A 27,263-nucleotide genomic window follows, 5' to 3' on the forward strand; every position below is an offset into this window, starting at 1 on the left:
AAATTTATCTTGCTATAATGTGAAATATGCTACCAGATTTATCATCTAGAATTCTGTCTCTCCAATGTTTTCCTGCAGGTAATCTCTACTTCACCAATGCCTTCGAGACCCAGACCTACATTGAGGTTCTCCGACTGAACACCACGTACCGCCTGGTTCTGCTGAAGAGCAGTGTGGACAGGCCCCACGACATTGCTGTCAGCCCACGCCTGCGCTACATATTCTGGACCGATGGGGGCCAGACGCCCAAGATCGAGAGAGCGTTCCTTGATGGAAGGAACAGGACAGTCCTGGCATCTGAGAGCCTGGCAACACCACAGGGCCTGACGGTAGACTACACTAGTGACTACCTCTACTGGACTGATGACACCCTTGACCTGATCTCCTGCATGCGCTTCGATGGCACCCAGCGTCAGATCGTCCGCTTCGGCAGCCGCTACCCCTCTCCTTGTGGCATCTCTATTTTTGGCAACTATATGATCTGGGTGGACCGCAACCTGCGAAGGGTGTACCAGGCCAGCAAGCAGCCAGGGAACTCCGATGCCCCGGAAGTGATCCGTGACAACCTCAGTGACCTGACGGATGTGACCGTCTTTGACGCCCATGTCCAGCCCCTCTCGGCCAACCTGGTGGGTTTTAATCCCTGCTTGGAAGACCATGGCCGATGCCAGCAGATCTGCTTCGCCCTGCCCGAGATCGCTCAGCCGCAGTGCGGGTGTGCCCACGGCAGTCTCCTGAGCAATGGGGTGTCATGTGGGTATGGTCTGGACGAGTTCCTCATCTACACCACAGATTACTCGATCCACAGTGCCCGACTGGATCCAGAAGACCACAGCCTGCCCTTTACCCCTGTCACACTGAGCTACAGTGTGGTCGCCCTGGACTTTGACTTCCAGGACAAGAGGATCTACTTTGCCCAGAGCAATGGCTATCGCTACAGCAAGATTGGATACTTCAGCACCACGTCCCCTTCCATCTCCCCAGTCATTGTGGAATCTGGTAAGATAGGGGGAGCCCCCAAGCATCACTGTTTTTCTGTTGTAGACATTGAGCCCAACAGAACAATGAACTATGAACAGTAGTCGGGTTCACATTAATCACCTTGGAAGTGTGCTAATAAGTCCTCTTGGGTCCAGTTTGTTCCTGATGAATAAAAAAGGCTTAAGACGTTGAATGGGTTGCAGCAACGTTACCCAGTCGATTTGTACAGCGTTAATGAAGCAAACTTGGGTCCACTTACCTAATGCTGAAGAGACAGCTAAGAGGAACCTCAGCCCTCTCTAGAGCTCTCAGGGGAGTCAGGGCTGTGGATGTCTTCAGTTGATTAAAACGAGTCTGAGTAAGCTACTTCTTCATCCTACATCTCTTTAGATCTGAATGACCCGAAAGGACTAGCGTTCGACTGGATTAACAAGAGGATCTATTTCAGCAACTATTACAATAAGAGCATCCAGGCCATGGGACTGGATGGACAGAACCGAACCCACATTGCCCACGTCCTGGGCCCACAGGCCATTGTGTTGGATCCTTGCTATGGGTAAGCTACTCAACAACTAGACTGTACAAATGCTTAGTGCCCCTTTCTATGCTGCTTGCCATTTCAAAATGGTAGATCCTTAAAAGGCAGAGAAAATAGAAAATAAGCATTATTTCCATTGCTTAAAAAAGTGACACATTTGGACTTTAATGGGTTTTTAAGTTACTGAGGACGTTTTCACCTTGAGCTTTACAAAACATCACTCATTGTGTAGCTATCATCCAGTTCTCTGATTGATAGAGCCGTGCTGTCCTCCGAACCATTTCTCATTTAACCATTTTCACCATCTTGAAACTGGCATGCATGCACACTACAAAAGTCTGAATAAACAACATTTGCAGTTGGTCTAGGCTCTAGAGTAGGTGATTTAAATGTACAAATACTGTAGGTAAATCGTGGTCTATCCAGTCCTGGGTATATCAACTAGAATTCCAGCTTTAGATTATTTTAAAGTACTTTCTTCTATGTGTGTGTCCCTTTGTGCACGCTGTAGGTACATGTACTGGACAGACTTGAGCTTCCCAGCGAAGATTGAGCGTGCCACCTTGGGGGGCAGTTTTAGGGTCTCCATCATCAACAGCAGTTTGTCTCGACCTAGTGGACTGTCCATTGATTATGAGGAGAGGATGCTTTACTGGGCAGATGCTTACCTGTATGTATGGAACTTTTTACAATATGCAAGCATTAGCCTATAGAAACCCCTGCCAGATTCTGTCTTTCTTTATAAAGATCTAAAGTTGATGACAATTCTTCATTAGTATATAATGTAAGTCAGCTGTGATAGTGGTAGTTGTGGTAGTTTCTTTGCTTTTCCTCCATAGCTTGCGTTGAAATTGTCAGTAACAATCATGCACAGAATTGAAAAAAAGTAACCTGATTCAGGTATTAACATAGCATTCAGATTTGTTTGACCAAAATACTATGTTCAGAATTTAGGTTTAAAGAATGTCAGAATCCACACTCGTTCCTTTTCCTGTGTGTATATCTGGAAAAAACAGCAAAATCCCGAGTGAGAAGGGCATTGTGTTACAGGGATAAGATCGAACGCTCCTCGCTGACGGGTCAGGACAGAGAGGTGGTTCTGAGCAACCTGCACAGCCCCTTCGCCATGACCGTGTACCAGCAGCACATCTTCTGGACCGCCTGGGACACTCGCAGCATCTACAGGGCTAACAAGGACGATGGCTCTGGAGTCACGGCAGTGATCCAGGATCTACTGTACAAGCCCAATGACATCCAGGTGGCAGCCCCTTCCAAGCAGGAGAGCTGCTCCAGTCCCTGTCAGAAGTTCAACGGGGGCTGCAGCCATGTCTGTGTACCAGGTGCGAGTTGAGGGATTCCGTTAATTTGGTCCAAATGACCAGTGAGCACCGCTTCTGCAAGTCCAGCCCATTATGGGACTTTTCCTGATTCTGATTCCTGATATAGATCATGATCGTGTTCCTGTACAGCATGGATTTTGCTAGTGCAGTCTGTGAAATCAATCTGCTTGATTCAATGTGTTTGAGTCTGTTCCAGCTAAGGGAAGGTCCCTGCTGAAAACAATGTCTACCATTAAGATCCAGCCACTGTGTTCTATCTGACCTCATCAACAAACTGATTGCTGCTTCCTCTTGATCTAAACTAGAATCCCTGGAGCCCTGAGGAGGCCACATGTGACAATGGCCTCATTACTTCATCACTGTTTCATTTTCTCATCTATTTTTCTTTACTGTTACCCTCTTGTGCGTTGATAGTTCTCTCAAGTGCCGTGTATGCTTGGAGATTGGGACTTTCTACATAAGCTGTGATGACAATCTGTGCTTGTCTGCCTGCAGGACCCTCAGGCCCAGAGTGTCAGTGCCCCCTGGAGGGCAAGTGGTATCTGGCAAACAACGGCAAGGACTGTGTGCAGGATGGGGGCACCAGGTGTGCCCAGGGCCAGTTCACCTGTCTGAATGGCCGGTGTATTTCTCAGCGCTGGAAGTGCGATGGGTACAATGACTGCCTCGATGGCTCAGATGAGTTGGAAAGAGTGTGCGGTAAGAGAGGCAGAGGGTGGATGACCTCTCACAAACCCTCAGCTGCCCACTACGCTGTTAGGTGTTTCTACAGACAATATCTTTCTGCTGTTTGAGGGACTATATTCCTGCAGAACCTTGTCACAATTATTGGCACCGTTGATAAAGATGCCAAAGAACAAAAAAGACTGAACAACATGGGTATTGAGCTCCATTATCATTTTCCAAGATATGGAATATGTTTTTCACAACAGACCAAATTACACACTTTAAATTTAAAAACGTTCCATCATATCGACTCCCCTGTTTTCAGTCAATTGTGCGGTCCCCCAGTGCAGGGTTAACAAGAATGAGCCTTTTTCAATCATGACTTACTAGATTGGAGAACACATTGGGTGGAATATTTTACTCTTCCCCCATACAGTCTTTCCAGATCCTTGATATCCTTTGGCCTGAGCTTATTTATGGAGTGCCCTCTTCAATTAACACCACAGGTTTTAAATGGGATCGAAGTCTGAAATAGTCTTTGCTGAATTTTCTTTTCAGCAAGGAATAACCCTTTTTCTGGTTACTAAAAAGCAAAAAAAAAAACAAAACACTGTAGCTGGAGAATGCACTGAGCTGTTTCCTCTTGTTCCCCAGCGTTCCACACCTGCTCCCCCATGGACTTCACATGCGACAGCGGCCGCTGCGTGTCCCTGTCCTACGTCTGCGACTACGTGAACGACTGTGGGGACAACAGTGACGAGCAAGGCTGTCCTTTCCCCACCTGCGACCCCGCCACGGAGTTCACGTGCAGCAATGGCCGCTGCATCAGCAAGCACTTCGTCTGCGACGGGTTCGACAACTGCCGCGACAACGCCACTTCTGACGAGAGGGACTGTCGTGAGTGTCCACGCTCGGGGGGTGGTTCGCCTTGGTCACAACATGCTCCGTGCTGCTCTGCTTGTATCTGTCTGACTCTCTGCAGTGCATGGGCGACTGGGATGTCATCAGTGGAATATTGGTATTGATCTTGTGGTCAATTAACCATTTCTATGTGGATTTTGATGTGTGCCTGGGGTCCCTGTCTTGCTGGAAGATCCAGTTGTGGCCATGTTTTTTACAGTTTATTGCCCACATTACATACTAACTCTCGTGACGGGGAGATCCACCTACCATAGGAATACAAACAATGCTGACAATGAAGAAATAGAAACACACCAAGCAAACAGATGCTAGATAGAGGGGGATTATTATAGTTTCACTCCAGTGACATGTCTACGAGAATTCTCCCAAACACAAAGTTAGCATACAAGTAGTAGCATGTACTGGGGTGATTAATTTTCCTTTTCCTAACTGTCACGTATAGCTCTGAAAGGCATGCTGGTGACTTTATTCCATATTCCTGTTTTGTTTAGGCTGGTGGAACACTCCTAAAGATGCTTTGGCATGCAAACAATCGTGATATGAACTATAGAGGCCATATTTACATGTTCTGGGAAGGGCAACCAGGATTTTGGCTAAATATCTTGGTACCAGAGTATGTGTGCTAGACGGCATTTTAGCGCTGTTTTCATGATCATTTTAATTAACACTACTGGCAAAATACAACGGGCACAGATTGGTATTATTTTTTCTAAACCATTTACTGGATATTTACAAACCAGTGTTAACAAGCATGAAGAATAAGTGCCTATGATAAACTTATAGCATACAATGGAGTGCAGTCCATAGAGCTCAATCAATATGAAAAATGGACAGCCACTGACTCCAGCAGACGGAAGAAGAAAGAAAAGGAGTCACATTCTAGTTGCAATTAAAGTGGGAGCAAACCTCATCTCACAGTTCAGTAGTTATAAATAAAGATCTGTACAGCAAACCTCGGCTCTTAACCTACACTACAGTACATAGAGTTTTCTGAAATCTGAAATGAATAGATATGTGATTTTTTGTTTCCCTCCCAGCGGACAGAACCTGCCCCTCAGGGACCATCAAGTGTGAGACCACCAACATCTGCATCTTCCCCAGCACTCTGTGTGATGGCTACAACAACTGTGGAGACAACAGTGATGAGAACCCCATCTACTGCCGTGAGTTTTAGTTTGTTCCAGGCACCTCTGAGAGTAATGCACAGCCTCAGTTTAATTATTTTCACTGGCAATGTGCCACAGGAAAGGTTTGGTATTTATTTTTTTAAATCTGTTCATTGGATATTGTAAGAAATAATGAAACCATCTGCATGAGGTATGCATTGCTAGCATTTGTGTGCAAATCTCTTTACAAACTCTTCCTTGACCAAAGACCAAAGAGATTTGGCACCTTGAATGTGTTTGTAAATTGAATACATCTGAGACCAGGGATTTTTCTATGTTGCTATTCTTTGAATTTTACTCATTTTGTAATGGATAACCCAAGCTGAATGTTAATGTCTCAAAGTGACAGCTTTCTGGAATGGAGTCTTCCCTCTTTCTGCAGATGAAAGGACCTGTGCACCTGATGAGCACAGGTGTGACTCTGGCAAATGTATCCCTTCCTACTGGGTGTGTGATAACGTCATTGACTGTCAGGATGGTTCAGATGAACCTCCTTCATGTGGTAAGCCAGCACATGCACAGACCCATATAAACATCCACTGTAATAGACCATGGTAAAATTAGAGTGCATTTCAGTAAAGGTAAAACAGACCCCCTGGAAACAGTCAAGTCAAAGTAAATGGAAAGGAAATTGTACATAAAGGATATATCAGTTGCATAAATAAAGCATTCTCAATTTTTCATCTGCATATACTGCGTGATTGCTGGCCCTAAGTAGAGGGAAGTCTATCCCAGATTTAAAAAAAAAACTGCTCGTTATCAAGTGCTTAAGAGAATAGCCTCTCACGTAACAAATTGTACCTCCTCACAACCCATATCCCGGCTTGTAATGTGTAGTCCAAATTATCTGCATTCTATAGTTTACAAGATATCCCATATTTGTACTTTCAGACTTCAGTAGTCCCTGACGATGAAATATTTTCAAAAATACACTCCACTTTATTTATCTAAATTGATTACAAAAAGTGTTTATTTATATAAATAATCAGTGTTTTCTATGAGCTGTGATGAAATGGCATACAGGGTCGGTACTGACTTGCATCCGTTGCCTGCCAGGTTGGGCTCCGGCTTCCCTGCAAGGGTGCACCAGTTAAAGCAGCTACAAAATGGGTGGATTTCATTCTACAAAACAAAATTCCAACTGAATGACCACTAAGACTATAGTGCATGGAGCTGCCATCTTGTAATGCCGTTTTTGTTTTAAAACGATTAACACTTTAGGCACACACTGTAGGAGTGACTAACTCCACAATCGATCCGACTTGTGCTAGATTTCCTCTCTCACCTGGTCTGTCTCTCCCTCTAGAGGACATTACCAGAACCTGCCACTCAGACCAGTTCACCTGTGTCAATGGGAACTGCGTCCCTGAGACGCTGGTGTGCGACGGGAACAATGACTGTGGAGATGTGAGCGATGAGGCCCCTGAACTCCAGTGTGGTAAGGGAGGGGTGGGGAGAGGCAGTGAACTGTTTCACCATTGCTGGGTTTGCGATTTGCTCGTAGATCACAGCTCAAGTTTAATACTTTATTACCATAACAGGTTGTGTGGAATTGGGTTTGGTGAGCTCATGCTATTAAAGCTCATGTAGTTAAAGTTCTGCACAGCCAGTCCCACTTGCTTACTGATATGAGATATAGTTACCAGGTTCTATTTTGTGTGTTCAATTTTTTAACTTACTGAATCTGATTTGGTGTGACAAGAGTGTATAGTTCTGGGAAATTAATTGTTGAATTTACCCAGAGATGAGAAATTTTAAGATGGGTAAAAGAAGGGTTGGAATAGTTCCCATGAAACACGTGCCCTTCCTCTGGCAGAGCTGAGGACCTGCAGCCCGGATCAGTTCTCCTGCCCCCCGGCCTCGTCCCCTGGCCCTCGCTGTGTCCCGCAGGCCTGGGTGTGTGACGGAGACCGAGACTGTGCCGATGCTGCCGACGAGCTCCAGAACTGCCCCAACCGCACCTGCCACATGAACGAGTTCCGCTGCGCCAACGGGCTGTGTATTTTAATGGGCTTCCAGTGCGTTTGCCTTTTCTTCTCTGACATCTGATAATAGAATTAGAAGAGCCTTCTGCCTTGATCAGCTCAGCTGAGCACCCATATGGTTCTGCAGACTATGATGGTTCTATCAAGGTCCCATATGGAAGTTTCTTTCCAACAAAAGGCAATCAAGATAACCAAATGTGGTTTTACCACACTTTGATGGGTACAAATTATATAAGATATAAGACTCCTATCATGTTACAAATGATGAAGAATGGTCTATGAGCCCCAGAACTGCAAAGAATGACATACCAGGGACTTTGTCTGCATTGGCTAAGATTTTGAAACAGTGGACAAATCCAAGTTGCAATAGGCATTATATTGTTAATGAGTTTTCTTTTTTGTGTTGATTTCTCCATGATTTGACGTGAAGCTCTTGATTTCATACAACATGAAATGCTAGGTATTATTGTGATGTGTTGTGCTGTTATCTCCTCCCAGGTCTCTGTGGGAGAAAGGGAAAATCCTGCAACCAGCTTGAGCATGTGACCACAGGAATGCTTAGAACAATAATGTGATACAGAGGAACATTGTTCAAAAACATAAAGCTTGCAAATGATATGTGACCTTTGGGCTCATCTAGTTTGTTTAGTTTCTAGTTGGGAAGTGGGTCTCATACAGCCATGTTCTAAGAAAAAGTAATACCATCTTCAAGAACATGGTTGAGTAACTGCTGTCCGATTCCCACAACCCCTTGTCTGAAACAATGTCTCCTCTTCTCAGTTTTAAATTTTCACATAGTTTCCTTTTATTGTGCTCTGTTGATTCTGAAGAAATCCAGTGGGTTGACTTAAATGATTGAATACTTGAATCATGTCTCCTCATGGCCTTCTCTGTTTAACGCTAAACAGATTCAGTTCTTCCAGCCTGTCTGTGCAGGACATTTCTTTAAGACAGGAATGTATGTCATTGCTATTCTTTGGACTCATTCCAGATCCACGATATATGTTGCACACACAAGCGTATACCAGCACACACGAAAGCATTGACCTTTATCCTTCCTGGTGCAAAGTTAAGGTAGCACAGACTATAAGAAATAAAGTAGGTCTTTAGATAAGAGAAAACCACTGGACCCAGGGAAGGCTCCTGAAACAAGAGTAGTTTTTGCACATTCCTCTGCGCAGTGGGTGTGACTGAAAGGGGCCTCTGTCTTGGCGCAGCTGTGACAGGGTGAACGACTGTGGGGACGGCAGCGACGAGCGCGGCTGCAAGTATCCCCCCTGCACCGCGCAGCAGTTCACCTGCCAGAACGGGGCCTGCATCAGCACTTCCTATGTCTGCGATGGGGAGTACGACTGCCTGGACCACTCGGACGAGCTGGACAGCCTGTGTCGCAGCACCCAGCCCACCTGTGCCCCGGGGCAGTTCCAGTGCCGCTCCGGGGAATGTATCGACATCAACAAAGTTTGCAACCGGGAGAGGGACTGTCCTGACGACAGTGATGAGAAGGGCTGTGGTAAGGAGATGGAGACATTTCCTGCAAAACCTAACAAAGGCATTCATTTACTGTAGTACAGGGATACACTGTTTATACTGATCACAATGCATTTCATATACAGTAAATATGTTTAGACAACGGAACCCCCTTCTTTACTGGTACCTGTCTTCAGTCAATGTCTATGCACTTAAGCATTGATTTCCAACAGTCTGGCCCTATATACTGTATGTCACATTTCTCATGTGATACCATAAGCAGGGGTATGTATATACTGTATTTAAAATGGTAAAATTGCAGAACAGTAAAAATGGTTTTGTACCACAGCATTTGTGCTCGTACTGTTCATGGGATATGTACTTAATTTACATTTAAACTCTATTATTGATCTTATTATTAGATACACTGTTCCCATTTCCTATTGTATATGAACATACAACTCTGTTCAGCTTTACATAGTGGGATTTTAAACTCTCATGGTATAAACACCAGCTATCTGCATGAGCATCCATGTTTGACCCTGCACTATGTACATGCCCAAGTTACCCAAGCAAGGCTGTCGGGGGTATGCGTACGGAATATATTGAACTGTATATAGATGAGTGTCCAAATCTAATTGTTTAATAATGTTTCTTTCATCCTATAAAAGGTATTAATGAATGCACAAATCCAGCCATCAGCCAGTGTGCCCAGACCTGCACAGACACCCTGACCAGCTACTATTGCTCCTGTCTGCCTGGGTACCGGCTCATGCCCGATGGCAAGGCCTGTGAGGACATCAATGAGTGCACTGAGACCCCCTGGGTGTGCAGCCAGATCTGCGAGAACGCAGTGGGCTCCTTCTTCTGCAAGTGCGCCCCAGGCTACATCCGAGAGCCAGATGGGCGCACCTGCCGCCAGAACAGCGGCATCCAGCCCTACCTGCTCTACAGTAACCGCTACTACATCCGCAACCTCACCACCGATGGCAGCTCAATGTCTGTGGTGTTGCAGGGCCTCTCCAATGCTGTGGCCCTGGACTTTGACCACTACGAGCAGAGGCTGTACTGGATCGACTACGGCAGGGGGAAGATCGAACGCATGTTCTTCAATGGCACCGGCAGGGAGGATGTAATAGCCCACGATGTGCCTGAGGGAGAGGGGCTGGCTATTGACTGGGTGGGCAGGTATGTGGGGAGCAGCCCTTTGATTCTCTGTTCCCTTCACACCGCTTCTCAGGATCGGAGACTTCCACACGGGAACCATTATCTCCAAATGCTCCCGAACCACAGAGATCTGCAATGCTAAAGTGAGCAGTCTTGTTATAAGCACAATGTGGGTGTGGTGCAATGCCAGGCAACGGTTAGTTCAGTGTTAGTTAAGAGGGCTTTTATACGTCGTTCGTATGTACAATCTCCATAGTAAGAGAATTGCACTGGTGGGTTACTGTACGGGCTACCCAAAACTTAAGGTCCAAGCTTGTTTATCAGCCATTCATGCCTCTCTGCCCCCTGACTTGCTTCTTACAGGAAGATGTACTGGGTAGATGCCAACCAAGATGCCCTGCATGTGTCTGAGCTGGACGGCCGGTTCCGGAAAAGGCTCCTGAGTGGCTGTCTACCCCCTAACAACACCTTCTGCTTTGCAAACCCCCATGCAGTGGCGGTGAATCCAAAAGTGGGGTAAGAGAACAAGCAGCAGGTGTCTTGCAGTTGGCACACCTCTCAAACACCACCTCCAAGGTCAGGCTGATGATGAATCTAGACCACAGTGTGTCCATTATTCCGTGACACAATGGGGTCAGTGCCTGAAAATGAACAGGAAAAAATTAGTCATTTAGCCGGCTTTTACCACTGTATGTATTTCTACCTGTATTCAGGCCAGTGATTGTGTGGCAAAGCTTTCTGTGAACTTAGTGCAAGTCTTTGACGCACTTGTTACAGTCACAATGCCCTAAAATTAAACTTGCATCATCATAAACAACATATTAATTTAATATGTATTACACGTGCAAGTGATCTCCAAGATCCTGTAAATCCAACAGTACAGTTTTTCTCAGCAGTGAAACTGTTTTTATAAAAAAAACAAACATCAGTGAGACAGCACTGAAGAAGAATGTGAAAATATACATCCTTACCAGCCATTTTCATCAGCTTCCAACAGCAGAATCAAAACATCACAATGAACTATGTCATCAAAAAGACCTTCATGCTGACCAGAGAAGGTGGTGAGAGATGGTGCTCTTCTGATGAGCACGGGAAGCTTCTGCTTCAGCCACAAGGGGGCGATGCCTATGTGGAGTGGGCACAGGGAGCTGGAGAGTGATATGTGCTGTTCTGTTTCCCGGTCTTCACATTAGGTGGCTCTACTGGACAGACTGGGGCAACAAGGCCTTTATTGGCAGGGTGGGCATGAATGGCAAGGAGGCATCGGCCATCATCACAACCAAGCTGGCGTGGCCAAAAGCCCTGACCATAGACTACACTACGGACAAGATTTTCTTTGCTGATGCCCATCTCGACTACTTGGAGTAAGACCAAGCAGCCCTTCCACACTTCTATCAGAAACCCAGGCTGACCTTCCTTAGATTTTCTCTAGTTGCTATTTTAACCATTAGTAATACCAGAGGGCCTTCTATGCAATGTAGCATTAAGGATGAACATGGAGGTGAATGGTAGGAACACAGAGATGTTATAACAATGTAAACTGATCTCTTGGCTTCTTTGGATTCTTCTTGTTGCATTACATTAAGAAAATAATAGCTGTGGTGCTGTGGTATTTACAACACAATTGTGTGACATCAGCTGCATTTGAAAAAATCTTGTTTAATCTGTGTGAATTTTATTGCCTGTTGGTGTAAAACATATTAAATAAATTGGTTCCCAATAAATCCAGTGCATGGTCACAATTAAAGCAGAACTGCTAGGAGAGAGCTGGGATATGTCTGGTATAATTTATACCTTGAGTCTATCAGTGCGGAAGTAAAGTGAAATCTTTGGAAAATAATAATATTCAATATGCTAAAACAATAATTGCCTTGGAGTAACAAGAGGGCTGTCTGGGCCCTTCTGTTAGTTCTTCATTCCTTTCATGTTGACAAGCTGCTCCAGGCGGCTGTGTCCCCTCCTCCCCTGCCAGGTATGCGGATGTGGACGGCCGGAACCGGCACGCGGCCATCGCGGGCACTCTGCCACACCCCTTCGCCGTCACCCTGTTCGAGGACACGGTGTACTGGACGGACTGGAACACCCACACTGTGGAGCGGGCTCACAAGTTCACGGGGCAGGGCCGGGCCTCCATGGTCAACAACACACACCGGCCCCACGACATCCGCGTCTACCACCCCTACAGACAGCCGCGCAGTAGGTCTTCCGCGCAGCGCCTCCCGGGGCCTCCTGCCCAGGAGTGTTCACATCACGTCCTCTTTATTTCTCCCTTTAGCCTCACTGTGGCTTTCCTGTGGTGTCACCATGGTTACAATAAAAGCGCCTGCGGTCGTGTGAAACATTTATGAGCTGAGGCTTCCCAGTTGTTTGATCCGTAAAGCGACTCCCTACGAGCCCGATATTTCTGGGCATGCCGTGTCCGCCCCCCTCCAAGTGTGGGGTTTCCACACCAGTGGCTCACAGGCAAGGGAGCACTACCGCAGGGGTAAGACGCGTCAGCTAGGGTCCACTTCTCTGCCATCGGAGAACAGAGTCCTGCCACCGGCCTGGCAGCTGTAGGCTTGCACTCACAGCAATGAGAAACGCTGCTCGTCCCATCACTGCTATGTCAACTGCCTCTAACTGCCGGTGCCGGCGAGGCCATTCTGCTGTGCCATGTACCACCAGTAACCATGAACTCCTTCTTAAATAACCACAGGTTCCAAATTGGGTGGAAATATAAGGTGAACAAAAATCAAATGCGTATATATGGCGTATCATGTTGTAGTTATAACGTGCACAGCAAGGTTAAAGAATTGTACGTCACCTTGAAATACTGTATAAGATGTTTACAAGGGTTTCTCCTACATCTGAATGTGGCACAGTAAGGAGCAGGGGAAATAAACATGAAATCACATGATAGAGCATTTTTTCATTGAGATATACTTTTTTGAAGGAGTTAAGAGAGGACAGTTGTATATTGATATAAAAAGTTTTTAATTCTTATGCTTTTAGTTTCAAAATCTTTCATCACCACTCCTGATTTTCTCCTGCAATAGGCTATATGTCCGTGTTGGAATCTACAGACCCTTTAGTGTGATTGCCAGCCATCTGGAAAAGCCTCTTAATCCAGAGTGGAGCTGTTGAGCTGGGATGTTTCTCCTGTGTCTTCAGTGGAGAGCCCATGTGAGAAGAGCTCTACCCAGTGCAGTCACCTGTGTCTGATCGCTCCGGGGGGCCGGCTCTCGTCCTGCGAGTGTCCCAACCACTTCGTCGCCATCTTCATCGGCTTCACCATCCAGTGTGTGGCCGACTGCTCCAGCACCCAGTTCCGCTGCGGAGACAATGAAAAGTGAGCTCTAGAAAAAGATGTTGCTTTCATAAAGTGGGTTTAATTTAGAATAATGCACTCTTTATTCTACTTGAAGAAAATAAAGATATATTGTGGCCTCTGCCTCGTAGGAATTCCCTTATCCTCTTCAGTAAGGAAAATGTTGTATTTGAATCACTGCATTTATAACCAAGGGATAATTTTGCTAATTTGTACCACCCAAAAACACTTGTGTACAGGGGCTTATGAGTACCTTGCTGTAAACTAAAAGCTTCACCGAGTCATACAACATGCTCGTTATCAGAATCAATAACTGGTTACCACAGTTTGGGACAGCTAAAGATTGCATTTGCCATTTTTCATTATGGTGCATAGATGAAAAGGTTTGAGTAGATTTTCTTGATGCAAGCCACATGGTGGTAGTATTGTAACAAATAGTTCAGAGTTAAAGGAATCTCATAGGCATAGCCTATTGACAATTGTTTGTCATGTTCTTGTAAGTAACAATATGAATTAGGATGAATCATTTTAAACATTAAAAGTACTTATTCCAAAATGTATGCTGCACTATCCAGCTCAACTGATTTTAATAAGGGTTTTGCATCTCAGATTTGTACATGAAGACTCAGAGCTGGAAGCGAGCCTAATTAAAGCATTAATAATCCTGAAAGGCATTGAAAAAGTCAAGACAATGGACTTCAGAAATGACAGTGAAATATGAATATAAAATTAGATAGACCCACAATCCTCACTGCCATCTCTCACTCTTCATTAGGTGTATTCCTATTTGGTGGAAGTGTGATGGCCAATCAGACTGCGGGGATGGCTCAGATGAACCCAGGTCCTGCCCGACTCGCTACTGCCCCCTAGGCCAGTTTCAGTGCTATGATGGAAACTGCATCATCCCTCACCTTCTGTGCAACAAGCACAACGACTGTCCTGATGGATCTGATGAGGACCCAGCCCTTTGCAGTTCGTACCAATGATTCCATTTAAATTCAGTAGAAATCCTGTCAGCGTTACTAAGTATGTTTTGTCCTTGTCTTATTTTAGATGAAGAAGGAGGATAAGGTGGAAGAGAGAAACTAAATATCAATTCACACTTTGTCTACAGTTGCACAAGAATATACACACTATGCATTAATTGGATAAAAAGCTAAATAAGATTCATACACACAATCCATAATAAAGATGGTATGTTTATTTGCTTTTCTGTTTGAACAGTTCTTTAAACTTAAAATGGAACACGTTCTTATTCGATGGAAGTCTCATTTTCCTCATTTAAACTTTAACAAATGGGGCTAAACTGTTGTTCACATTCCTTGGAGGGCTGTGGGCTGTGCTGTTAGCCAAAGTGTTTCAGAAAAGGAGGAGACCCGTGCTCTGTTTCCAGGCGATCACCGCTGTGAGGAGAGCCAGTTCCAGTGCGCCAATAAGCAGTGCATCCCTCTCTCCGGGCACTGCGACGGCATCGCAGACTGCGCCGATGGCAGTGATGAAAACGTCCAGGAGTGCCCTTCCAAGACGTGCCTCCCCGGGGAGTTCCAGTGTGCCAACAGGCGCTGCATCCCGCAGGCCTACGTGTGCGATGTGGAAGACGACTGCGGGGACAACTCTGACGAGCCCGATGAGTGCAGTGAGTCTGGACGCAGCCTGAGGCCCAGTCCTCGGACCCAGCCCTCCTCCGGATTGGAACTCTTAATGTAGTGCCCATCTGTAGGAAGGGGGAGAGAACTGAATCAAGTAATTATTGAACAAGTAAAGTTAAGGTAACAAATATCAGAATTAAATGAATTGAACACCAATATTGAAATAACAATCTAGGGAATAGTCAACATGGATTTTCAAAAGGCAGATCTTTCCACCCTTTTAGAGTTCTTTGAACAAACGACAACTGAAGTGGATACACAAGGTGTACCACATGGTTTTCAGAAAGCTGAAAGGCCTTCCCTCATTTGTAATTATGTTTGTGTTCTAGAGGAGGAGACATAATAAAGCTGATTTTATTTCTCTCGTATTCTCTATCTCTCTAGATGGTCCCGAGCACAGGTGTGATGGAGAGACAGAATTTTCCTGTAAGACCAATTACCAGTGCATCCCCCAGTGGGCTGTCTGCAATGGGAGAAGTGATTGTGTGGACAACAGCGATGAAGAGGACTGCGGTAAGCGCTGAGAGCTGGACTGCTGGACTGTGGATCACAGTGCTGTCAGTCTCAGGAGCCGGCACTGTGCTGCAGGCATGAGCCTTCTTGACTTCAAGCCTAACTCTGACCCAGTTCTGTTGGGAAGAATCGGGAGGAATGTGGAGGTGGGGGCAGCTATTCAGAAACAAATTGGGGAAAAAGGAAAAAAGAATTCTCTGAGAAATCTTTAGGAACACTTTTTATTCTATCCTTGTCATGCTAAACTGTACAAACCTCACTGGAATGCTAAAACAAAGACTGCATACTACAGACTAATATACTATTCAGCCAAGATTTTTTCTCTTTGGTCTTAGACAAAAGAGCAAAGGGTTTAGAGGATCATTGATCCATTATTCAATTAACTATTTTTGGCTTTTCCCTGTTCTCTTATATTTGCATAAATTCCATTTAAAAGTTACAAAGTACCACTTGGTGATAATGTAAGCATCTGAAAATACCAAAGCTGAAGTGTTTCATTAAAATCTTTTCCTTGTGGTTGTATATGCTCTTTCCAAAACTAAAATATGTCATGAAATGTACATGATGATTATTCCTTCTAATGACCTCAGAAATTATGCCTTTAACATAGCCATTTCAGTAAAGAACAAATAGTGGTCTTAATTTACCCTTGCATGAATGTTTAGCCTTAAAACGCAAAAAGTAAAGGAAAAATATTTTAAAGTATGCCAGATATGAATCTTTTTTTTGAAACTGGTCATAGGCAGTAACAGTGTAGTGCCAGTCTCGGTACAGTCCACATTAGAAGAATGGTGCATGCAATGTGACAATAAGGATTACTTCATTCATCCCTGTTTCGTCATGATGCATCGAAATCAACGTTGTCGTGGAAATGCCTGATGAAATCCTCCCCCTCCCCCTCTGTCAGAGAGCGTGACCTGCCACCCTCAGGGAGATTTCCGCTGCGACAACCACCTGTGCGTCCCTGTGCGCTGGCGGTGTGATGGCAAAGACGACTGCGGGGACGGCTCCGACGAGCACGACTGCGGTGAGTCTGCTGGAGGTGCAAGAGGCTGGGGCCCAACCTAACCTGAGAGTTCTTCCCACAGCATGGGCTGCAATCTGGGGGACGCTGCACGTTTCAGGAAACCGAAGGCCTCAGGAATCATGGCCTCCCAAGCAAATGAAAGTGTAATAGACATTGTTCTTCTCCCAAACAACACGGACCACAACAGAAGTGACTCCAAGCCTGACCAAGCCAAGTACCCCATTAACTGCTCAACTGTAGTATATTTATAAATGATTGAACAATTTATGACCTTTTTATGACTCTTTTGCATTTGCAACGTTGTATATGAAATCATGCCTAACTTGAAAGTCTTAAACTTTTTTTTTAATTGTGCAATCAAAATGGCCTTATGTGTGGATCATTCAGTATACACTGTTTTGCAGTAGAATGAGAATGTAGATTAAGAAATCTGAAAAGTACAAGATCCCGCAGGACTCCGTGTTTCACTCCTTCCTTCCCAAATCCAGATCTGTCTTAAGGGGTTGAGTGGAGCCTGAGACAGTTTTGCATTTGGAGAACTACAGCTTGATTTTCTTTGTTTTTCATTCACAGAAAGTATTCTAATGTAAAGATATACAATATTACATTGTTCTGGTAAAAAAAAAAAAAGACTGCACTGACACCGACAGTGTCTTTTACTTAAGATTTTAAAAAGCTGCTTTTCTATGTACCTCATGTTTTTAATTTGAGAGCTGCTGTTTATTGGATTTGATGAAAAAGGATGCAGAACGTCGTACTGCGACAGCGTGGTGACCCACTCCGCTCTGTCTCCACAGTGCCACGAGATTGCACAGAGAGTGAGTTCCGATGCAGCAACCAGCTGTGCATCCCAGGAGCCTGGGTCTGCGACTATAACAACGACTGTGGGGACAACTCGGATGAGCACGACTGTGGTGAGGCCCCACGCCCTCATCTCCTGCTCTTCCCAAGCCTGCAGGATCCAGGAAGTAGGAAGGAAGCTGCCTTTTCCCATGAAGCATGTCTCCTTTCTTCAATTGTTTTGGAGAGCAGGACCTCTTCAACCAGGAGTCCTCGGAGACTGACTCCCCCTAACAGAAGATTCCCCCAAAACAAGACATTTTTACCCCAAGTGCTATAGCATGGATCTGGTGAAATGAGTCACTTTTAATACTTTAGAAGTTTTCAGCCCCAGTTTTTATAATAATTGAAGACTTTCATTTTTTGTAAAAAAATAATTTGCCTCCAATTCCCATGATCTGTCAACATCATGCAATATAAATCATGGCTCTGGCTCTGAAAAATGAGACTTTAGAAAAAGTTGCTTTTAAACTGGATTTTGAAAATGCAGAAAAACTCACAACTGTGGGGAGACGAACTCACTTTTGAACCATTACAAATTTTGATTTGGGCATCCACATTCATTAGGTTGTTAAACCGAGGTGGAACGTGTGCTTCGAATGAATGCCTGTGTTGGAGCTAAACGTTTCAAGACCTCATACGCCAGAAAAAAGAGTTTGGGAAATTAACGGGTACCCCCTTAATGGGCATTTCTCATCCCAGAGCTGAAGAAGTGTCTTCCTGGCTCATTCCAGTGCGACTCAGGTCATTGCATCTCCTCCTCTCTCCAGTGCGATGGGCGGCCAGACTGCTCGGACTTCACAGACGAGACCATGTGCCGTGAGTGTCAGCCCAGGACTGCGATTTGTATTCATTCTGAACTTATACAGCTTATTGATCTTAGTTACACAATTAGATGTTTATATTTATTTGCTGACTTGCGCAATTTTGCTGTGTACAGTATTATGCTACCTCGGTGGCAGTCCAGGAGAGGGACATTTTTTATTCACAGACATTCTCTGTTTGGTAAATCAGCTTAATGAGCCAAGACAAAATAAAAAAAGAATGGCACATTAGAGAATAAAAGATATTCAAGGTAAGGAAAGAACAAGAGCAATATCATCTATCCTCTTTCTAGTAGAGTAGTAGAGTCCTCTTGTAGTTTAATGAGCTCCGTTAATGTGTACAGTGAATTGCAAAGCACAAAGAGGAGTAAGCACAAACACTTGTCATGGAGCCTCATGTTGTGAGAAAGCTACTTTGTTCTGGCAGAACTTTTAATATGCTAATTGGTCAAAATGCTAGGAGCCTCCAGTCCAACGAACGGACTCTCAGGGATACATGGGGAAGACTTCACAGAGCTGTCACCCTTCCATAGAACAATTTTGTTCTTGGTCCTATTGAAAACCATTAAATCTGGTAAAAAGCATTGCTCCATCCCATGAATCGCCACCCTCCTTGAGACCTCATGAAGGTAACGCTGTTTGAAGAATGAAGTGGGAACAGGCAGCAAGATAGCAGATGCTTACAGTAAATTAACAGTAATTTAATAATCTCTGCTTAGAGTAAAAGAAGAGAAATGAATGTTGTTAGCTGATGAAAGAATGCTGTCTTCAGGAGACAGTGATGACAGATAGCTCTCCTTCAGAGTCATGGTAAGGACAGAGTCTAGGACAGGGTGAATTAATGAGCAGGCATGAGACGGGAAGGAAGCTTGAGGACTTGGAGCAAAACCTTGTCAGCACAGGGAGGACCCATGTGAATTTCATCAGGAAGATGCCCAGAATCGAACATGGACCCAAGGGTTTAATTAATACTCAGCAGGGCACAGGTATCCCACTATTAGATTAGCAGACTTCTTTTCTCTTTCAAATCTTCTTACAAATCACATTAACACCAAAAGTAACTGATTAGTGTGGAAAACATTCTTTGATGCTAAGTATAATCTGTACGGCTCACAGAAATAAGCTCTGATTTGACCATGAATGGCAAAGTGTTATAATGGTTTTATAAGAGTGGTTGTCAAAGATTAATTTACAGCCTCTGAGATTATCCATAACCAAATGAGAAGTGCAGTTATAAATAGATGCAAAAATAAAAGTGCAATTACATGAGAAAAGTTGTAAGACTTGTAACTTTTAAGAGTTGTAATTCTTATAAGATTTTCTGGAAGTATCATGACATTTCATGCTAGTCCATTGCATCCATTGCATCTGCAGGACTGGGGGCCCTCGGATGTCAGACAGCAGGACCACAGCAAGGGAACTGTTTCCAGACACCAGGTCTCGGTGAAAATGCCCTCTTTCCATTACTCTCGTCTTACACTGAGCTCTTGTTCTTCCTGCTCTTGTGCCCCACAGCGACACGCTATCCTGGGGGAAGATGGTGCCCACCAACCCAGTTTGAGTGTCACAACCACATCTGTGTCAGCAAGAGCTGGGTGTGTGATGGGTACGATGACTGTGGGGACCAGTCAGATGAGCAGCTTGGACTCTGCTGTAGGTGGAAATTCTGTGGCACTAGAATAAGCTCTAGAACTTAGTACAGCACTGTTCTCACACTATGATCTAACTTCTTTAATTAACAAAGATCTCCCTATTAAGTGCTTGGCATTGAACAGTCAATCTGTGATATGATTACACACTTTAAAGGGACCTTTAAAGTCAGCTGCACAAAATGGTAACATTTCCAGTGGTGCTCACTGAAATCCTATTGGACTCAGGACATGAAGGAAAAAGTTAAAACCTATGACCTTTTCAACCAAGTCTTCAAACCAAAATTTAGAGAAGAGTCTTTGTCTAGCTGGTCAGTCCACTGACCCAGGGGGTTTCTGTCTTTGTGATCCTGCAGTGACCCTCCCCTGTGAGCCGCCGGGGAGATTCCGCTGCAGCAATGGCTACTGTATCTACGCTGGGATGATATGCAATGGCAAAAATGATTGTGGTGACAGCAGTGACGAAACAGAAGACCTGTGTGAGTCATGCAGTGCTTTCAAACTGGTCGTTCCCATCATGTCTGTTACTGGACAATTACAAACCATGTAATTGTCACTTCACTTCCTGTAGATGTTGACTTTTTGTAGAACTTAAGCACTTGTTTCTGCTGGGACTTTGAAACCAAATTCCTTGGCTGTTCTGTTTCCCTTCCTCATTCCTGTCTGCTCTTCTGTAACCTTATTACCCTGTATTTGTTTTTTCATGTCCTCGACTGCCATGTTAAAAGATCAAAGATATTGTCTGCTTGTTGATTTCTTTCCGTTTGTTGAAATGTCACTTATCTTGCTGAAACTAGGTCTTTTTGAGGATAATTCCTGTGAGCTTATTTGTTTTTTTTGGCTTTTGGTTTGATTGGTTTTGTGCCAATATCCCTGATGTTATTTTAAAAATAAATAAAATGTCGGTAATAACTCCCTCAAAGCCCTCATTTAGAGCTTCTCACTAGGATAAATAAAATCCACACTGCCAACGGATGTCAGAGAGCCTGATTTTGAAAGAGCAGGTAATACCTATTTCTGTTTATACAAGTCCCCTTTATAACAATGCTTCCCACATGACCAGATTTTGCTTAGTTTATTGCCTTGCTTCACGTTGTATGGGTGCCTTTGTTCTAATCATTAATTCCCACTGTTATTGCATAGCTCAGTCATTTGAAGACACTTATCCACGGAAGGGGCTATACACACATAAGTGAGAGTGTGTGCATGTGTCTGTGCCCTGCAGGCCGGGAGCCCACTCCTGCACCCTGTACGCTCCAGGAGTTCAAGTGTGCAAACAGACGCTGCGTACCACTGACACACGTCTGCGACCACGTCGACAACTGCGGGGACCTGTCGGACGAGCTGGGCTGCAGTGAGTACGCAATGTTCGCGTCGCTGAGTCTCGGCTTCGGCGGCGTCGCTGGACTCGCTCTTCTTTCCATCTCGCTTGAACGTTTTCTATGACCGCAAGTGCAGACAGTACAAGGAGTGTTCACAATAACAGTAGCAGGGTAAAACAAGGTACGGTAAAACTGCTGAAGCAATTTTTACTTAAGGAAAACGTATTAAAAAAATTGACCAAGCAACTTTTGAAGCCTTTTGATTCATGATAAATCTATTCCACTTGTCCGTACTCCAAATAAACTGCTAGTTAGGCAGGCTAAAAACCAATGTGTAATTCCACTCACATCTCTTCTCATCCTAGGTTTGTACCGTTTTAATTTTACAATTAATTTCAGAGCAAAGAAGAGCTGACTTTATTGTTGTTAATACAGCTCCTTCTAGTTCTTTTTATTTTTACTTCTATCTTTCAAGACTTCGGTCACAACCGCAGCTGCGAGGAGAAACTGTGTGAGCACAACTGCACCAGCCTGAGTGGAGTGGGCTTCATCTGCTCCTGCCGGCCAGGCTTCTCTGTGGACCCCAAGAACCCCTTCAACTGCAACGGTAGCTTCAGAAACCAGACACCTGTCATTGGCACCCCAGCATTTACCCACGGCACAGCTTCACTGCATTAAAAGTATATAGATACCACAACACCTCCTCTGCTCAAATTCCGTTGGCAAGCCACAATATTTTAACCATGACCAAATCGTCTAGTCAGAAAGAGCAGATTCCCCCAGCAGACAACAGACAGGTGTTTTGCAGTATTCGGCAATTTTTTTTGCTTTTCAGTCAGAACTTGGAACTGGGGCGTCGTCTCTCATTCAATCTCATTTCCTCGTGTCTTTGTTGGTATTTCTTCTGTTCCAGGACTTAAAATACTCTGTTATATTGGCTGTCCATGCAAACAGATTAAAATGGCAAGGGTATTTTCAAACATGGGTGTTGTTTACTTCTGAACAGAAAATGTCCTCTCTGTGATTTAGCAGTAAGGCGTCTTTCGGTCTTCCCCAGATATCAACGAGTGTGACATTTACGGAACCTGCCCTCAGGACTGCAGGAACATGAAGGGCAGCTATGAGTGTCTGTGCGCCTCGGGCTACAGGAAGGTGGGAGCAGGGAGTGAGTGTGAAGCAGAAGGTAAGCAACAATTCTGACACGTCATGTTGTTTTGAGTGGCCAGATACCTGGCTTGAAGAAAAAGGGGTCATGTTAAGAAAAGCAGTGTTGACATCCAGGTAGTGTGGTGAGGAGGGAGGGCTTACAACCCCTAGCACAAAAGGCACAGCAGAACGAAACACAACAGTTCATTTGCTAGCTTGGCCTACAGTATATGCATTTATGATGTTTCTACTCAATTTATGGATGTTTTTCAGAACTTGAACACTGTTATTATGTTTTTTGTTTGGCTGTCTGAATATGTCAGAGCTCTGCAGTTTGAGAGATATTGAGTTGAAACGTTATAACAATGACTGGGCTCTGCAAACTGGATCTTCAAATATAGTCTTTCCTTGGTTATAATTTGGTAGTAAAAGTAGCATACACTCATGGTTTCTTAAGATCTGCTGATAAGACTGGCAGAAGCAGTTGCTTGCACCTGTTCCTTGGGCTGATGTCAAAATGTAATCCAAAACTACAACAGGGTGGTCACTGAAGCATTTTTCTTTAAATTATTACAGTGCATCACATTTCACAGATTTTCAGCTGCACTAAAATGCATATTTATGTAAAATATTGTAATGCTGATGTTTTTAGAGAGAACAGTTGCGACTTATAGAAACCAGACAGCTGTGCAGCACGGTGGCACAGTGGTTGGCGCTGCTGCCTCGCCCGATTCCGGACCTGAGGTCTGTTTGTGTATCTGCCCTGAGATGGACTGGTGACCTGTCCAGGGTGTACCCCCGCCTGCTGGGATGGGCTCTGAGCTGGATGGGGCGGTTAGAAGATGGAGGTGGATGAAATAGTATTCAGCTGAAGCCCCCCTGTGTTTTGTCTGTGTGTGTTGTCTCTTAGGAGCCAGCCCTTTGATGTTGCTCCCGGAGAACATTCGAATCCGGAAATACAACCTGATGTTGGAGGAGTATCGCGACTACATCGAGGACCAGGAGCACATAGTAGCTTTGGACTATGACTGGGACCACAACAACACAGGGCACAGTAAGAGCTCCCATTCCCATATCCCTCCCCCTTCACAGCAGGGGCTGCCATCTGGCCATGGGATCTGAGCGGGTTTTGCCGTGCGCTCTTACTGTAAACTGAAAATTGTCAACGCAGCACAGGTGTAATCGCAGCTGTTAGTATGTCACCTTGGATAAAGCATTGAAATATAATTGAAAAATACAGTATCAGTCAAGATACGGAAAGATTCTCCCTGAAGCAGAATTAACCATCTAGTCGAATAACCGTATCCTACTGAGACAGGACAGGATTTTAAAGATGCCTTTAAACAGCTGTGCACTATTTTTAATTGTTTTAAAATGCAATATTGCTATGCACCATGCAAAAGGACAACAGGCTTGATATATAATAGAAAAAGGAGAGGATTAGAACATTTTTTATGATTCATTCAGCTTAATTATTTCATTTTTACCCCAGATATCCATGTTTCAGAAGTGCTAATTATCTTTTGCCATAGACTAATGAGTCTCCCTAAGTGTCATTGACTCTCCTAAATGAAATCTTTATTACTGATGAGCTGTTCATTCTATCCGATTGGAGGCGTGAATAATGAACAGCTGGTCTCTATCTTTTTTGCTGCTCACTGTAATTGACCAAAGTTATAATGATTATTTAATTGCGTGTCAGTTTGTTTATTCACTTTTCAATGGCAGTTGTGTTGCGGGTCATTGAGGCTGTCACTGTGCTGTTGAGCACAATACCGCAGAGCACATGGAGGGACACGGAAGCTGTGTTACTGTACTGCCCATCACAGATCTTGCCTGTGAACATGCATGCAGCTCCTCTGGCTCTATGGGTTTCTCTGATTTATCACCCTGCAGCCCAGCAGAGATTTGACCGTTTTCAGTCTTTCTCTTAGAACTATGCAGATATTTGCAAATACATTTGTGGTTTGTTTAGCGAGATGTTCTCTGGGTTTAAAATGGAATTTTCTTGTCTTTGCCTTTAGGCATGGTTTACTTCACAATAGAGGGGAAGGGTACCAGTGAGGGAGCCATCAAAAGAGCCTACCTGCCCACTGAGGACAGTGACCACAGTAACAATGCTGCTGTGGCCTTGGCTCTTAACCTCAAATACATTATGAAGCCCAACGGCATTGCAGTGGATTGGGTAGGAAGGTAGGAGAATTCTATAAGTATATCTTTTTTTATCTTTTCAGATAAAAATATTATATTGGGAGACTGGAAAATAGTTTTTTGCTCTTCATAGCAAAATCATGTTGAACTGCAATTTTGTTAGTTTGATGCTCACAATTGCATTGATTAGAATCAGTCTTAACACATTGCCTGTTGTGTTGGTTAGTGTCTGAAGTTCTTTTTAAAAAGAAGCTACACTAATATTGAAAGGTTTTCATGGGCTTGTTATTTCGTAATTATTTTATATATACAAATTATTCCCTAATGCCAAAAATACAGATCTGTCTGTGTTTTCTTAAGTTGGCTGGGGCTTGAACGTTTGATCAGTTATTCCTGCCTGTGCATTGCACTTCCGGTTACCAAAAGGAATTTTGAAATTCCATACCCAAAACCTTGAATGTGCTTATGTAAATTTGTAGTACTGGTTTGTAACTGGAGTGGACAAAGATTCTAAATCTGTACTGCAAGGTGCTCAAATGTCCTTGGAAGCAAAAGGGTAGCAAAAATAAATCAGCTTTGTATTTGCAATATGCTTTATATATCCAAAAATGCAAAAATCTCCAAAATGAAAATGCACCCTGAAACTGTTTGCAGAAACCTTTACTGGGCAGATGCAGGCAAGAAGAGGATAGAGGTGGCATTGCTGGATGGGCGCTACAGAAAACACCTGATCAAATCGGGCATTGATGAGCCTACTGCCCTGGCAGTGAACCCCAGGCTGAGGTGAGTCTAGTTAGGGTTTCCTACCACATCTTTCTGTCTGCAGTATTGCTGCCTTCCAAAAATGCAAATATCCTGGTCATAGTAAGTTGTACCTGCAACTTGTCTCTTGATGTTGTAACTAATGATGGCAGCAGTTAAAGTTATCCATTCTTTTGGGTGGTGCTTTAAAATATAGCACGACAATGACTCAAAACATACAGCACTGCAACCAAGGAATTCATCAGGAAAAAAATAGGAAAATCTAATTTTTAATAAATATTTAAGATCTTTAAAAAAATATTTATATTAGTAGATTATAGGAAATAGTGTATTGTCTGATGCTATGTAGTAATATATTATATTAGTGTTATAGTTGGATAATTGGATGGTATTTCATATACACTTTTTAGGTAAAACTTTCAAACCTGGTCTTGCACTCCCATCCATCAGGGTAGCTGGCAGCCTTATAACCTTATGGTCCTGGAAACCACTGTTTCATTCCAGTTTAATGCAAAGAGAGGTTACAAAGTAGAAGTGGCCATTTGGCCAATGAGTAGTGGGTGGTAGTGAGTGGTGAATTGATCTGAGGTTCTCCCGTGGAGCCGGTGATGGAAAGACCTATAAAACCTGTCGGACTGTGACTCCCCTGACCCCCCCAGCCCCCTCACTGGACCTGGACTGGACAGCCCTGGTTTAAGATATGAAGAGACTGCGTGAACTCAAGTTTCTATCTTCCTGCCTGTTGTGCAGGATGATGTACTGGACTGACTGGGGCAACACCCCGAAGATTGAGAGTGCCTGGATGGATGGACAGCAGAGGAAAGTCCTGGTGGACAGTCAGTTAGGATGGCCTACAGGACTATCCATTGATTATGCCAATAACGACCGCATCTACTGGTCTGATGCTAAGGAGAACCTCATAGAATCCATCCTGCCATCTGGAGAAGACCGGCGTATTGCCTTGTATATGGGTAAACACTCCGTTTAGGAGTTAACCACTGTAAATACTGTACCTGGCAGGTATTTACAATGAGGGTTTGGAATACGGAAGGAAAGCAAAGGGGCAGACTCTGAGGTTGAGTCTTTGATTTGAAAGAGCTCAGGAAAGGTGACTCTGATATCCTAAAGGATAGAATTCCAGGGCTTTGAGGCATAGCAGGAGAAGCCCCTGTCGCCCACAGTGTACAGATGGGCTTGGAGGACAGACAGGAGACCACAGTTAGAAAAATGAAAGTGGGGAGTAGGACAAAAGTAACTCCTGAATAAAACAGGCCATTATATTGTAGGGAAGCAAGGAGTCAAAGCGCAGTCCAGTGAGGGTTTGAGATGAGTTTAATTTGCATTGTTTGGCCATTTCAGGAGAAAACTAGGCCAGGATACACACAAGGTGAATATGAGTGACAATTACCAATTGTATTTGGACTCATAGAAAATCCTTCCAGTTAGGATCCAGTGGCTATTCCTTATAATGTTATCCCCACCTTCCAGTTAGTCCTGAGATGTCATGAGTAGGAAGCACTATCCTCCAAACCACTGTGCATTGATGTAAATTAATATACTTTATCTAGCTTTTACCATCATTTGCCACATTAAACCTTTACAGAGACATACCTGTCTGGTTCAGGAATCTTAATCTGAAGGAAGAACAATTACTGTTAGTTTACATGAAGCCTTTATCCTTGGGAACTGGCACCAGTACACACGGATTAGTTTCTTTACACAATTCAGTAAACAAATGCATAAATTACACCACTGAGCCAAGGAACAGTGCAAGATATACAATGTTAGCTACTAAGCATGATGCACAACCATAATTGATCATTTAAAGTACCAAAA

At 44.1% G+C, this 27,263-nt stretch overlaps 1 protein-coding gene across 1 annotated transcript in view; it reads left to right on the forward strand.

Annotated features, from left to right (window-relative positions):
* The window catches only part of lrp2b (low density lipoprotein receptor-related protein 2b), a 63,516-nt gene that overhangs the window by 27,211 nt on the left and 9,042 nt on the right, over nt 1–27,263 (forward strand). The window contains exons 38-68 of the mRNA XM_015361864.2: nt 79–999; nt 1,372–1,537; nt 2,031–2,189; nt 2,570–2,859; nt 3,355–3,558; nt 4,180–4,422; nt 5,484–5,609; nt 5,995–6,114; nt 6,919–7,050; nt 7,429–7,630; nt 8,815–9,110; nt 9,739–10,255; nt 10,598–10,750; nt 11,428–11,598; nt 12,207–12,430; nt 13,388–13,565; nt 14,320–14,516; nt 14,938–15,180; nt 15,578–15,706; nt 16,614–16,733; nt 17,531–17,647; nt 18,276–18,392; nt 19,913–20,050; nt 20,403–20,525; nt 21,272–21,400; nt 21,844–21,975; nt 22,426–22,551; nt 23,425–23,568; nt 24,539–24,707; nt 25,320–25,448; nt 26,178–26,398. Of these exons, the coding sequence (XP_015217350.2) occupies nt 79–999; nt 1,372–1,537; nt 2,031–2,189; nt 2,570–2,859; nt 3,355–3,558; nt 4,180–4,422; nt 5,484–5,609; nt 5,995–6,114; nt 6,919–7,050; nt 7,429–7,630; nt 8,815–9,110; nt 9,739–10,255; nt 10,598–10,750; nt 11,428–11,598; nt 12,207–12,430; nt 13,388–13,565; nt 14,320–14,516; nt 14,938–15,180; nt 15,578–15,706; nt 16,614–16,733; nt 17,531–17,647; nt 18,276–18,392; nt 19,913–20,050; nt 20,403–20,525; nt 21,272–21,400; nt 21,844–21,975; nt 22,426–22,551; nt 23,425–23,568; nt 24,539–24,707; nt 25,320–25,448; nt 26,178–26,398 (6,336 nt within the window). The remainder of the gene's footprint in view (nt 1–78; nt 1,000–1,371; nt 1,538–2,030; nt 2,190–2,569; nt 2,860–3,354; nt 3,559–4,179; nt 4,423–5,483; nt 5,610–5,994; nt 6,115–6,918; nt 7,051–7,428; nt 7,631–8,814; nt 9,111–9,738; nt 10,256–10,597; nt 10,751–11,427; nt 11,599–12,206; nt 12,431–13,387; nt 13,566–14,319; nt 14,517–14,937; nt 15,181–15,577; nt 15,707–16,613; nt 16,734–17,530; nt 17,648–18,275; nt 18,393–19,912; nt 20,051–20,402; nt 20,526–21,271; nt 21,401–21,843; nt 21,976–22,425; nt 22,552–23,424; nt 23,569–24,538; nt 24,708–25,319; nt 25,449–26,177; nt 26,399–27,263) is intronic.

This window comes from Lepisosteus oculatus, chromosome 28 (genome assembly GCF_040954835.1).
Source record: "Lepisosteus oculatus isolate fLepOcu1 chromosome 28, fLepOcu1.hap2, whole genome shotgun sequence".
In the NCBI taxonomy this organism is placed as follows: domain Eukaryota; kingdom Metazoa; phylum Chordata; class Actinopteri; order Semionotiformes; family Lepisosteidae; genus Lepisosteus; species Lepisosteus oculatus.